Source organism: Urocitellus parryii, chromosome 8 (genome assembly GCF_045843805.1).
Source record: "Urocitellus parryii isolate mUroPar1 chromosome 8, mUroPar1.hap1, whole genome shotgun sequence".
Lineage (NCBI taxonomy): Eukaryota > Metazoa > Chordata > Mammalia > Rodentia > Sciuridae > Urocitellus > Urocitellus parryii.
In genome coordinates, this window is record NC_135538.1 from 105,015,081 (window position 1) to 105,028,986 (window position 13,906).

Genomic DNA, 13,906 nt, shown 5'->3' on the forward strand with positions numbered 1-13,906 from the left:
TTTTGTGAAATCAAGGTATCTGACAAATGGACTATCTCACATACTTAAACATTTTTTGGGTGAGAACACTTAAAGTCTATTCTCTTAGCAATTTTTAAATATACAATATATTGTTATTAAATGTAGTCACCATGAGGTAAAATAGATCTCTTGAGCTTTTTCCTCCTAACTGAAATTCTGTGTTTACTTTGTTGTGGTTTTGGTTCCAGGGATTGAACCCAGGGGTGCTTAACCACTGAGCCACATCTCCAGCCCTTTTTATTATTTTTTTTTTTTTATTTTGAGAAAGGGTCTTGCTAAGTTGCTAAGGGCCTCTTACTAAATTGCAGAGACTGGCCTTGAACTTGCAATCCTCCTTCCTACCTCAGCCTCCTGAATTTCTGGGATTACAGGAGTGCACCATCACAACTAGTTTTATCAAACCCTTTGAATGATACTTGTGATGATACTTTAATGTTCTTGTGACAATGCTTAAAGAAACCTCATTTTCAAACTTAGATGTAATTTTTTTAATACATGCAGTCTGTTCACTGTCTCTAGCACGTTCAGTTCAGGATCAGAGTCCTAAGGTGTAATTCCTCTTCAGGGAATGCCCTACCCAAGATACTCACATGCCTCATTCTCTTGATTGATTCCAGTGCCTATAGAAATGTCACCTCATCAGAGAAGACTTCCTAATCTGAAATGTTTTAGCACATACCTCCATCACTCACTTTCCCCTTGTCTTATTTATAATTTCTAAATATATATTCTACTGGAATTTAAGCTCTATGAGGATATGAGTGTTGTTTTTGCTTACCTGGGATAATGTCAGTGCTTAGAAGCATACAGAGCACATAAAGGCATAATATGGAATGAATGAATGATCTTACTTTGTAAGAACTCTCAGTGAATAACCAGTTGTCAGTTCACTATTACCATGGAGAAAAGACAGGCATGTTACCTTGTGCCCTGGTAGTCTAATCAGAACTTGACATGTGGGTGCTCTGCGATCTTTGCTGTACTCCAGTCCTGTGTGTCACCACCACCTCAATAAAGGTGGGTGCTACTGCTCCCATGCGGTCTCCATCAGAGGGGCATAAGCTGTTCATGCTTCTGTCATTTTATCCCTTTGTTCTCCACTGCACTATCATACAAAATAGTATAAGTGCATCAGATTTTATTGAATTTTTGAATTTTTAATTAAAAAAAAGAAAGGAGTATAGGTAGGAAAATATTTCTGTCCATGAAATGTTTCTTTACCTATAGTCCAGGAGAAAAGTATTTAAGTGAAGCACTTAACAGAATGTCTCCCGTTCTGTCTGTGCACTTCTTTATGTGACACTATGCTTGTCTCTCTGGCAAAATAGCCACAGAGCAGCTCCACCATATTTTTGGTTTCATCTCTATCCTGAGAATTTGGTTCTGTTTCAGGATTCATCTCCCTTTCTCCATTAGTACATTTCAAAATATCTGAGTGTGGAATTACACTGGAGGTTTTCAGTAGGACTCTCCATGGTTTTTCTTGAAAATTAAGCTCCTCAAATGGCCCATAGCAGACACAGGCACACCATGTCCTTACAGTCTGTCCAAATCCTAATTCTCCAAATTCTCTACTGAGTGGTTATGTCAACCTCTTTCTCTTTCTTTCTCTCTCAGTCCTCCTTCTCTCTGTCTCCTTCATGCATTTCAAAAGACAATAATCTTTTTCCTAATAATATATGGTATAATCTATTTCTTTAACAAGAAAATTAAGTATCACAAAATTATCAAGGCTGCTGGCCTCTTTCACAGTTCATTAGTGGTAAAGAACTTCATTCTTTAGTTCATTGTGATAAAGAACTTCATTAGCTCCTTTTCTTGAGACACTGATGGTTTGTTTTTTCTATTAATACTTTAAGCCTATTGAGCCATTGTCTTCTGGTTTGCATAGTTTCAGATGAAAAGTCTATGTCGACTTTAATTTTTTTTTTCTTTTTGGTGCTGGGGCTCAAACCCAGGGCAAGCACTCTACCAAATAAGCTATATCCCCACCCCTAATTTTATTGCAAAAAAAAAAGCTTATTTTTCTGGCTGCTTTAAATTTTTTTTCTCTCTTGTCTTCAGCAATGTGATTATGATTTGCCTTAGCATTATTTTATTTATATTTCTTCTGCTTGGGGTTTCCCGGGATTCTTGGGTCAGTAAGCTATAGTTTTCAAAAGTTTGAAAATATTTCAGTTGTTATTTCTTAAAATATTATTCCTTCCTTCCTTTAGCCATCTCTAATTACATGTATGTTAGACACTTTATATTATTTTGTAAGTCACTGATGTCCTCTTCATTTCTTCTTTTAGAGTCCTTTTATTCTAGGTACTTTATTTTAGATATTTTCCATTATTATGTTAAGTTCCATGCCATTTTATTTTGCAGTATCTTATCTTCTGTTACTCCCTTCCAGTTTATCTTTCCTTTTAAGATACTGTATTTTTTTCCTTGAAGTTTGATTTGGATTTTTTTATATTTTCCATTTCTCTCCTCATTGTATGTTCTTCCTTTTTGAATATATGTAGTATACTTAAATGCTTCCAATATTTATCATTGTTTCTTTTTTCTTTTTTGAAATTAAACTTTATTTATTTATTTATTTATTTAGGGAGCGTTGTTTGTTTGTTTGTTTGTGGTACCAGAAATTGAACCAGGGACACTTAACCACTGAGCCACATTCCCAGCTTTTTTTATGTTTTATTTTTGAGACAGGGTATTACTGAGTTGCTTAGGGCCTCACTAAGTTTCTGAGACTGGCTTTGAACCTCTGATCTTCCTGCCCAAGCCTTCTGAGCTGCTGGATTACAGACATGCGCCACTGTACCTGTCTCATTGTTTTTCTTTAAATGATTTTTCTCTTGCTTAGGTCATATGTTCTAATTTCCTTTAGGCAATTTTTTTCTTGTTAATTGATATATTAAACTTATATATATTTATGGAGTGATGTTTTGATACATATATACATTGTATAATGTTGAAATCAGGATAAAACACTCTCCCCAAACACTTATCATTTATTTATGGTAAATATATGCAAAATCTTTTCTTCTAATTTTTTAAAAAGAGTATGCAGTATATTATCATTCTCTATAGTCATCCTACCATGCAACAGAACACTAAAACTAGTACCCATTAATCAACCATTTCCCTTCTCTCCATCTCCCCTTCCCTCCACAGCCTCTGGTAACCATCATTCTACTCTCAACTTCAATATGATAAACTTTTTAGTTTGAATGAGATCATATGAGACATGTCTTTCTATGAGGAGCCTGTTTTACTTCACATAATGACCTCAAGTTCCATCCATATTGTATGAAATGATATGATTTTATCCTTTTTATATGGTTGCCTAGCATTCTGTGTTTATCCACCATTTTCTCTTTATCACTTCATCGGTTGATGGACACTTTCTCTTTATCACTTCATTGGTTGTTTTCATTTCTTGGCTGTTGTGAATACTGCTGCAATAAACTTGCATGTGCAAATGAGTCTTTGACAGACTGATGTTTTTCCTTTGGATATATAGTCAATAGTGGCACTGTTGGATCATATGGTAGTTCTATTTTTAATTTTTTAAGAAACTTCTGAACTGTTTTCACAATGGTTTTTCATTCCCAACAATGGTGTGGTATGCAAAGTTTCCCTTTTGCTCATGTCCTCACCAGCACTTCTTGTCACCTATTGTCATTTTGACAATAGCCATCCTTACTGGAGCAAGGTTATATTTCATTGTGTTTTGATTTGCATTCCCCTGATAATGAGTGATGATGAATACTTTTTCATATATCTGTTGGCCACTTCCTTAGAAAAAAAATGTCAATTTTAATCTGTTGCCTATTTTTGAATTAAATTATTTGTGGCTTTTTTTTTCTTTTTTTCTGTTGCTTTGAGTTCCTTGTCTATTTTGGTTTATAAGACTTTGTGCAATGTGTATTTTCCCATATTTTCTGCCATTCTGTATTTTGTCTCTTCACTCTGATAATTGTTTCCCCTGTTGGGCTGAAGCTTTCTCATTTGATAAAATCCATTTATCTCTTTTGGCTAGCTTCCTATGTTTTAAGGTCTTATAAAAACAAACAATGGGGGCTGGGGTTGTGGCTCAGTGGTAGAACACTTGCCTAACAAGTGTGAGGCCTAGATTTCATTTTTAGCACCACATAAAAATAATAAAATAACGTATGTGTACATCTACGATTTAAAAAATTTAAAAGAACAAAACTTCTTGCCCACTCAAATTTCCAGAAGCATTTCCCCTATGTTCTCTTCTAGTAGTTTCCTATCTTATATTTATGTTCTCAAACAATTTTGAGTTGATATTTATATATGGTGAGATATAGGAGTCTGGTTTGAGTCTTCTGCGTGTGAATATCCATTTTTATAGTGCTAGTTATTGAAAAGACTGTCCTTTCTTCAGTACATGTTTATAGCATCTTTGCCAAAGATCAGCTGGCTATAGATACGTGGGTTTACTTCTAGAGACCCTGGGGTTTTTTAAATAGATATAATATAGGAAGTTTAATTTTCATGAATGCTGGGTTTTATTTTAGTTTAGTTTTAGACTTTATCATGGCATGTAGTTGCTTAGAAAAACAAGTTTTCAAAGCTTAATTTTAAGCTTTAAGTTATATCCAGAGTGGCATTTAACATAGGATAATATAATCCCATTACTAACTAAGGCAATACCCTTTTAGGATTCCACCCAGTGGTCTGTGGGCTGCAATATCTCTCTTCTGTCTGTTGGGGGAAAAAATCCATGCTTTGTATAAGCTCTAGACCTTATTTTGCTTATTGAACTTTGACTGTATTTTCGCCATTCATCTCCTGCCTCGGTAGTTTCTTCTAACACATGCTGAGATCAGTACTGTGCCAAATACTCAAGGAGACCTCTGTCCAAACGTCCAAAGTGTTCTTATTCGCTCTCTATGAAACTCCCTCCTCTACATTCTTCCCTACAAATTTAATCTCTTTAGATTGCCTGAATCTTGATCTCTGTCTCTGGTAATTTAACAATACCCTCAAGCCTGCATGGGTTTTCCCATGCTCATCCTGTGGCCTGGAAACTACCATAAGCTGCAAACGGGGGCAGCCAAAGGGGCTCACCTCATTTCTTTCTATTCTCTTAGGGATCTTTATCATGAATTTTGCCTAGTTTTTGAGTTAAGTAAAGTAGAAGGCAACACTGACTTCTGTCACTCTATCATGAATAGGAGTAGAAGCTCTAACTTGTTAGAAGTTTGACAAAAACTTAGGTGTGAAACATTTTGTGCCTTCACACAAATTAGCAAGATTGCTTTTTCTTGGAGTCCCTGCCTAATTTGATCTGAATCAGCATGTCTTTTTTCATAGACACTGATACAGTTATGGAATAAATTATCTTCAACATTTGCAAGTAAGGAGGATTAAATTTGCATCATAAATATTCCTGAAAACTTGATATGTTGTCCAAGTTGGTTATAATAACACCTGCAGTACTCCAGATTTCATTTGAAATAAAATATCACCAAGATGTTTCAAGAACATCACTGGAGAAACAATCTAACTATCTGATATGAATATCAGACCATTCCTATTAATTCATTTCATTAACAAATATTGAAGATTCAAAGATGAATAAGAATAAGGTGAATAAAACATGGTTTCTGCTTTTCATGGAAACTATACTCTATAAGAGGAAACAAATGCTAATGACTAAACTAGAGTAGGATATAGTAGAATTTTTGGATAAGGACATCAGTTGAGGGATATGTAAAGTGACATAGAAACACAGAGAAGGGTGGAAAGAATGGGAAACTGGTATTCTTTATGGAAGACATTACTGTCTATCATCTGTTCATGTATTTACTTAACACTGTGTTAAGGCCCAACAATGCAATTACTCTAGAGGAGAGATGGCTCTTCAGTAATCACAGTTTAGTGCAGTAGAATTTTTGGCTGAGAGGAAACGGAGAGGAAGTGGATGATCAGGGAATCCTTCTAGAGGAGACTGAACCTAACACAGAAAAAGGCTCACAGCAGAGAGCATCCTGTTCTGGGAATTCAGGTAATACAGTGTGACAAGAGCATGGATATCAAGTGGCAGCTCTGTGGGAAAGAAGGTTGCAGAGATAGGTAAGCAGGTAGATCATCAAGAACTGGCTGGGTTCTTCTATGATGTTTAGCTGGAAATAGGAAACATTGAAAGTGTGTGTGTGTGTGTGTGTGTGTGTGTGTGTGTGTGTTAAATGAGGAATCAGTGATGATTTGTGTTTTAGAAACTTTATTCCAGTGATAGAGTGAAGGATGAGTAGAAGGAAATGAAAGAGACCAATAGGAAGCTAAGCTGATTCAACAATCCAGGAAATAAATGATTGAGGAACCACGCTGAGGGAGCAATGGAAGAACTGGAGATGAGAGGTTAAGGGGAGGGCCTATGAAATTGTTTAGGAGATCAACAAAAGGACATGTCTACTTAGATGTGGAAGGTGATGGAGAGGACAGGGTTATGGTGACTTCCAGTTTTTAGGCCCAGTGGACTAAGTGTACCCAGTAAGGGCTGTTAATCCCCAAAGGGCTTTTATACTCATGAAATGCAAGTAAAAGTAACAGGTTCCATTCATACTTTACTTGGTTTTTTGAATTTGTTTCTGTGTCTTATCTACAGTAAACTAATAGAGTAGTATATGTACATACTTAAAATAAGTGAACAGCAACATATTACAGGGTATGCTTAAATACTTTCTACCAGGATTGTGTAATCCAAAACCTTGCAGACTCTTGAAACAAGGAAGAGTGGATTTGGAGTTTCTTGATACCTTGAGGTGCTTGTAGGATGTTTGAGCAGTAATTTCTAAATTCAGGCAGGACTTTCCAATAGAGCCTTCTGTCTCCCAGATCACAGGAATGCTCTAAATATATCCAACATGGTAGCCTGCAGCCAGACATGGCTATTAAGCACTTAAAATACGGCCAGTGCAACTGAGAAACTGAATTTTTCATTCTGTTTAATTTATTGTATTTAAATTTAAATAGCCTCATGTAACTAATGGCTACAATATTAAAAAGCACAGACCTAAAACTTAGGGGAGAGACCTGAGGCTTTCATTTATTGAGTGCTTCCATTGGCAAAGCATTTTTATATACATCTAAAATAACTTCATCACACTAGTTGCCCTAATGAGTATGTGGTATTAAAAAAAATAGTAAGTTCTTAGTTTACCCTATTGTTAGTGAAAGATAAAAAGCACATTTGCTCTCCCATAGATATACTTTCTCCATACTCTGATAATAGGTATTTATGTATCTTTCACAACCAAATAACAATTTTATATTTTTCTTTCAGGTGGTTTGCTCTGTTAGAGATTCAAATATGTATTATTTTAATACTTTATAAATATGACTGTACTCTTCTGGACCCATTACCAAAACAGGTAAATGTATTCAGAATCTTGACTATAATGACAACTTTCAGATTTAATATAAGCTCTAGTCCTTGGTTTTAAATTCTAGAGATGAGCCGACTGATTCCCTCCCTTTGGCCAGATCTAAACATGTGCCTTAGATAGAACCAGACTGAGAACACACTGGGTCCTTTTAATTCGAAATCTAATCAACACCAGGACCTAATAGTGTTTCTACTGCTTCCAGGGGGCTCCTCAATGGATTTACCAACTTTTACCCTTTTCCCTATGTTAAGTAAACATGGCCTTAAATTTGACCCCTTTTCCCTAGAAAGGAATGTTTTCTTTGGTACAAAAGTGAACCATCTATTTTGGATGCAAGTCATAGCCCTTGATCCATGTGGAAAGCAATAACATGGAAAAAAAAGTCAGCTCCCAGTAAAACTATAAGAGCAGAAATGAAAAGGTTGTGACTTTACACCTACCCTCTGACCATTGAGTGTTTCAGTCAATTAACTCCTCTGTGCACCTGTTTTTCTAGACCTGTGGTTCCCAAATTGGCAGGAGCTCAGAATCACTTAAAGGGCTTACAAAATAGACTTCTGCCCCATCTCTTGAGCTCCTTCTCAGTAGTTCTGGGGACAGGGTCCCTATTATTTGCATTTCTGATAGGTTCCAAGTGCTATTGCTGCTTCTGGTCTGGGTACCACACTTTGAAGATTCCTCCATAAGTAATAAAGGCAAGTTCAACTTAATTCCAAATGTTTGGAAGTCATTTTAAAAATTCTGGGTAAAAGGTGCTGTCTAATCAATGCCAGGACCTAATAGTGTTTCTACTACTTCCAATGTTAGGGGCTTAAACAGAAATTAAGCAGCACAAGTTCATGGCTAGCCATATAACATTTTGTGCTTTCATTTACTCTTCATATAATAAGGCTAATATACCAAGAATAACTAAAACTTTTGATATTTCAGTAGAAATTATGTGGGTGTATAAGTGACATAAAATATATTTCAAGCATGCACATTTCAGCATTTTCCTTAGACTTCTTTTGCACTTGTATTTTAAGTTCAAGTAACTACTAGTGATGAAGAGCTCTCAAAATTTACACTGAATGGCAGCTCTAAACCACCTCTCACAAAGTCTTCAGCTGCCTGCTGTATTGTTCAAAATGAAGATCAGAGCCAGGTTAGATTTCACAACTTTTTCCCAGGACTGACAATATCCAGCTATTTTTCTGCCAGCAAGAGGAAATAGGAATGCTTCACTGAGATGACATTTGTCAAAACCAGAGAGATCAATAATTTGTATCATCTACTTAGGCAAAATTTTCTCTAGTACTTTCTTTCTACATATGAATTCCATCAGTTACACTTTCCTAGACAAGTTTTTGTACATCTTATTTATATTCTGATGACACTAAGAACATTATTAAACAAATGTTATCTCAGTTTGAAATAAGTACAAGTTGAGGTGGATTTTTATAATCTCCAAGAGCAATTCATTTCACAATCTTTATTCTAGGAAGAGAAAGATCAATAATTGGAATTGCTTTAATAAATTGTAAAACCAGGTGATCAACAAATGCAGGATATGACCTTCAAACTGCCAACCTTTTAGAAGGAGGAAGTGAGCTATCAGGAGTATCTGAACACTCTGTGGTCAGGTGCAGGGAGGTCAGTGGACTTGAAAACCTGCTTCCCCACAGGAGTCCACCTGCCCTAGTAGCAAAAATCAAACTGTAGATTCCCCAGTTTTAATTTTTTAAACATTTTAGTTTCAATTCCTTCCCAATATGAACCAAACAATGAGAAAACACTATGAAATAGAATCCGTGATTGGCAGCAGGGTCCTGATCCTGGAAGTGGGGGTTGTTCCATTTTGAGCATTTATGAAACAACCACTTCAAACAGTCTTGCTACTGTAGTGGATTTTTACTGGTTTGACTGTTTTTGTTCCATTTTACCTTTTAGGGGGTCACAGATTCTAAAAATATTTCCACAACGCTTATGGAACCCTTTCTAGAAAAGTACATATTTCTTTATACAAAATTGTGGGTGCAATTTCAGTGGCTTGTGGAACCTTGCTCCTCATTCTGTCAACTCTCCTGAGAATTGCCTTGCTAAGGAGCCCATTCTGTGCCCTACCTCCTCTTTCCCAGCTCCCCATTACCACTCCCTAAACTCTCAAAGTCTATAGAAGAGGTTGCTTTTCATTTTTAATCCCCTAAGTGCCAAAAATCTTTTTTGTATTCTTAATACGCTGACCTCCCTTAACCCCCACACATATTCATACTTTGTTCAGGACTCTGGGGGCAAAAATCACAATATTTGGAACCCACAAGGGTCTTTTTGGAACATCATGGTTGTAAGTACACTGTAATCATGGTTTATACCAACTCTGGAAGCTTTTTAAATACCTTTAACACACACAGAGCTCTCAGCTAACAATTGTAAATGAGGTGGTATAGCTTTTAAGCCAGAAACGTAGAAGGAGCCTTATTGATATCCTATTTAGCCAGGGAAATTGAAGGGAAGATAGCAAGAAGGCCCATGGACTTGGATGTGTGAATTTGAAGAGATTGTTATCAGAATAAGGTGTTTTCTTTTCCTGCTTCTTCAATGAAGGCTAAAGTTGATGCTTGAGGAAAAACTCTCCGATGCAAACAGTTCCCAAACTTCACAACTGAAGTTCAGGTCCTTTTAGAGAAAATTGCAATTGAATAAACTTATAATAAATAAATAAATAAATAAGTAAAGTCACTAGCTTATGTCTCTTTTCTATTTCTTCTGTATTTTTGTTTTTAGAGTTATCTCCATTTGGTGGGTGTCCCCCAGCCAGACGATCAATGTCGAATAGAATATAAACAAAGAATATGACATCTTCGGGGGCTCAAGAGGGCCAGAGCCTTTTGGAAGAGAGATGCCCCCCACTCCTGGCAGCATCCCTGACACTAACCTGGCAGCACCTCCACCTGAGCTCTGCTGAAACATCCTGCTTCACTTTGTTTGGGGATTTAGTTCAAGAAAATATCCAGTGGTACATGTTTGATATCTTCATAACTAGGAATCTGACATCATTTCCTGTGAATATGATCTATAGCAAGTTTTTTTTGCTTTAAATTTTTATGAGTGTATTATAGTTATTCACAACATTAGGGTTAATTTTGACATAATCATACAAACATGGAATATTATTTGCTCCAGTTCAGTCCCCAGTACTCCTCTTTCCCTGCCACCCTCTCTCCGCCTGTTCCCTTTCCTCTGCTCTGCTGGTGTTTCTTCTATTTAGTCTCAGTTTATTTTAAATCAGTGCCTTATAGGTATACATAAAGCTGAAATGCACTGTGGTTTATTCATATATGTACTTAGGATAGTTAGGTCAGTTTCATTCCACTGTCCCTCCCTTTTCCCATCATTTCCCGCTTTCCTCATGAAAATAGAAGAAAGGTCAGTGGAAAATGTTGAAATAATTAGAAAAAGCATTTTGAAGAGTTGGAATTTAGTTTCTTATGCAACTGTATTATAACTTCAAATAGAAACAAATCATTCGAATGGAAATCTTAGCACATAAAATTCACTTTGAAGGCAGCACACAAATTTCTATTTTGAAAAAAACTAAAAATCTTAGATACTAAACAATTTAATGATTTCTAAAATTTTTCTACTTTTTATATGATTCTTAGCTAGCAATTGGAATTCTTAGGCTCTATTAATATAATTCTTTATTATAAATGGATATAATGCTAAAAGCATGAAGTGATAGTTTTCTAAGAGCAGTGAGGAGAGGGATCATGTCTCACACTCAACTTTGTACTCTGCTATGCCTAGGATAGCATCTTATCTACAGGAAATATTTAATAAATGCATTTTGATTGATGTATTGATTTGTGTTTTAATAAAAATGGAAGCACTCACTTTACTCAAGGTGTTTACAATTATAGTTCACAGAGATGACATTTTTGCTATGAGTGGAAATTCAAATATAATGGTATGTCAAGGCCAGAAATGTAAAAGGAGATTTATTCATGGTATCCTCTTCAGCCAGAGGAAATGAAGGGTATACAGAGCATTTTCATTCAACTGCATTTGAATCTATTACTCAGTAGTTTCAAGTGTGAGATATTTGCCATGAAATCCAGAAAAGAAGCCCTATCATGTTCAGGAGAAACATAATAACAGAGTAAAAAGTGATGTCATGATGTATCCTCCATTATTCAAAGAAAATGCTGTTTGCCTCCTTTATTTCACAGTAAGCTTTGAAGTGCACATTGTCCTCTAGGTCTATTTGCTTGCCTGTGCTAGAATCATCTCAGGGGGTTGATAATTATTGCTTAGTCATTTATTTCCTACCAATAAACACATGATTCCCCAGGAGAAAATTAAGTACTTTGAGGGCATTAACTCTCCCGGACTAATGTCATGATTTTGAAGCCTAGCTACCAACTCACAGCTTTGCTTAGCAGTCTCAGGGTCTGGAGTTGGAAGGGGCTGAAGAAAGCAGGTTAGAGTCCTCAGCAGCTCTGAGTGTTGCAGACCGCAACCTAGCAAGTTCTACTAAGTATGACAACTGTTCTGAGGGAAGGTGTGTCCTCCCCACAACAAGGCCCACAAAGAAACGCTGTATTTGCAGAAATATCTACTTCAGCTAAATTGCAGTGGCTCAGTGCTAGTGTTTATCTGCATATTCTTGCTGGGTAAGGAAGAATGTTAGCTGACCCATCTACACATTTTAAAACAGAATGCTGATACAAAGGTCAACATCTGTTGACCTTTGGAAACATGAAGAGTTAAGACCACTGCGCATGGAGGTCTCATGTCTTTTATTTCTCTAGCCTGAGGTTTTATGTAACATATTCATAATTTCTGACTTGGGGTTTTAGATAATATCTTATATATACATGTATACATAATATATAATAATAATTTATTATTTATATATTTTGTATATGCATCATAAATAATAATTTATTATATAGAATATTAATTTATTAATACATCCTCATGTGTTAACTGGGATTTTCTGAAATCAGAGCCTGAAACAAAGATTTGTGTGCAGAATTTATTTGGGAGGTGCTCCCAGGCAGCAGAAGTGAGAGATCCAGTCAAAGGGTTGTATTATTAAGGTATATTGTAGCATATACAATACCTCCTAGCTTTGTCCACCTGAAGTATCATAGGTAGGAGGGGTTCTTGACTGGCTCCTGTTCCTTGCTGATTAATGACTGACTACTCCTGGGAAGTTAATCCTGCAGTGCATTTATGTATGTGTGTGGAAGGCAGGTGGTGGATGAGTGAGATCCTCTCTAGTGGGACCCTTTTTTTTTTTTCTTCTTCGTTTTTGCATTGAGCACACCATCTTTTTAGCTTTCAAATTGGGGGTTAACTTGCCCTGTGACAGAGCACATGATCATTGAAAGTTATGACAGAACTGTACTGGTCCAGGATTGCATTGGACCTGATAATTAAGTACATTAGATCCACTCGGAGGCCACAGGTGCCTGACAGGGTTGGACTGAAAGCAGCAGTAAATGGCAGTTACTACAAAAGGTATGAACGCTGGCTTTAGGAAATTTTCGGGGACTTTATCTATCCTCTTGCTTTATTTTCTTGTGCACTTAAGTAAATGAACACTGTTTAAAAACTGACAAATGAATTATCAATGAAAACTGTAAGATCCTGTCTGGGTGTGCATTACATGCATGTGATTTGTCATCAAAATACATGAAAAGACTCTGACTTACAGAAAACAAAATGAAGCGAAACTTGAAGATTTGAATCAAGTCATTAATTACAATACATACATTTTTAAATGTAAGTTTACTAAGTAAGTTTATCTCTTGGATATAAAAGGCCACGAAACCATGGGTCTAGAAGCAGAAATGAACAATAAGAGTGGATTCCTTGATGCATATCAGCCATGAGAGTGAAAAGAGAGAAAAAGGGAAACATGTTTGACATTTTGATCTTTGCTTTCCAGCTTCTTTGCCTCTGTGATATTTTTGATACCTGCTTGATTTGTCAATGACCTGACTCTGTGGGTCAGCTGCTGGGCCCTTCTGAGGCCTTGCATGTATCCGGCTTTGATCTTGACTTTGGTTTGAGCCTCTCAGGTCTGGGGAGGTGGCCATGGTAAGACCTAGGTATATGTATGTTTCTGTGGCACCTGGGCTTCCAGCCACAGGGTGGGTCCAGGCCCAGCAGGGTCCCCTCTCTCTTCTCTGGCGCAGTTCGGCTTCCTTGCCATGCTGGAAAGAGTCAGATCCTCCAGAAGAGCCCATACTCTGTCCTGGGCTCAGAATCTAGAGTGTGAAGTAAGGAACCAGCTAGTCTTGCTCTTTGTAGCTATCCTGGGTGCCATGTGGGTGCTAGGGACCCAGGACAACTGGGGTGGAGGTATTGATGAAGGACCTGTGGCTGGACCTCTCAGAAACCTTGGTTAGGTCAAGACTGCCTGGTGCAGTTTTAGCTTGGTGTTGCTATTTCAAAAGAAAAAATATATATAAAGATGGCTATCTTTGTTT

The 13,906-nt window shown here is 36.7% G+C and overlaps 1 protein-coding gene across 4 annotated transcripts in view; it reads left to right on the plus strand.

Moving 5' to 3' along the window:
- Cyp39a1 (cytochrome P450 family 39 subfamily A member 1) overlaps positions 1–10,416 on the plus strand; it is a 115,302-nt gene extending 104,886 nt beyond the window's left edge. For all 4 annotated transcript variants that reach the window (XM_026394473.2, XM_026394474.2, XM_026394476.2 and 1 more), the window contains 2 exons: positions 7,325–7,412; positions 10,191–10,416. In XM_026394473.2, coding sequence (XP_026250258.2) covers positions 7,325–7,412; positions 10,191–10,262 — 160 coding nt within the window. In that variant the 3' untranslated portion in view covers positions 10,263–10,416. The remainder of the gene's footprint in view (positions 1–7,324; positions 7,413–10,190) is intronic.
- Positions 10,417–13,906: the final 3,490 nt, after the last annotated feature.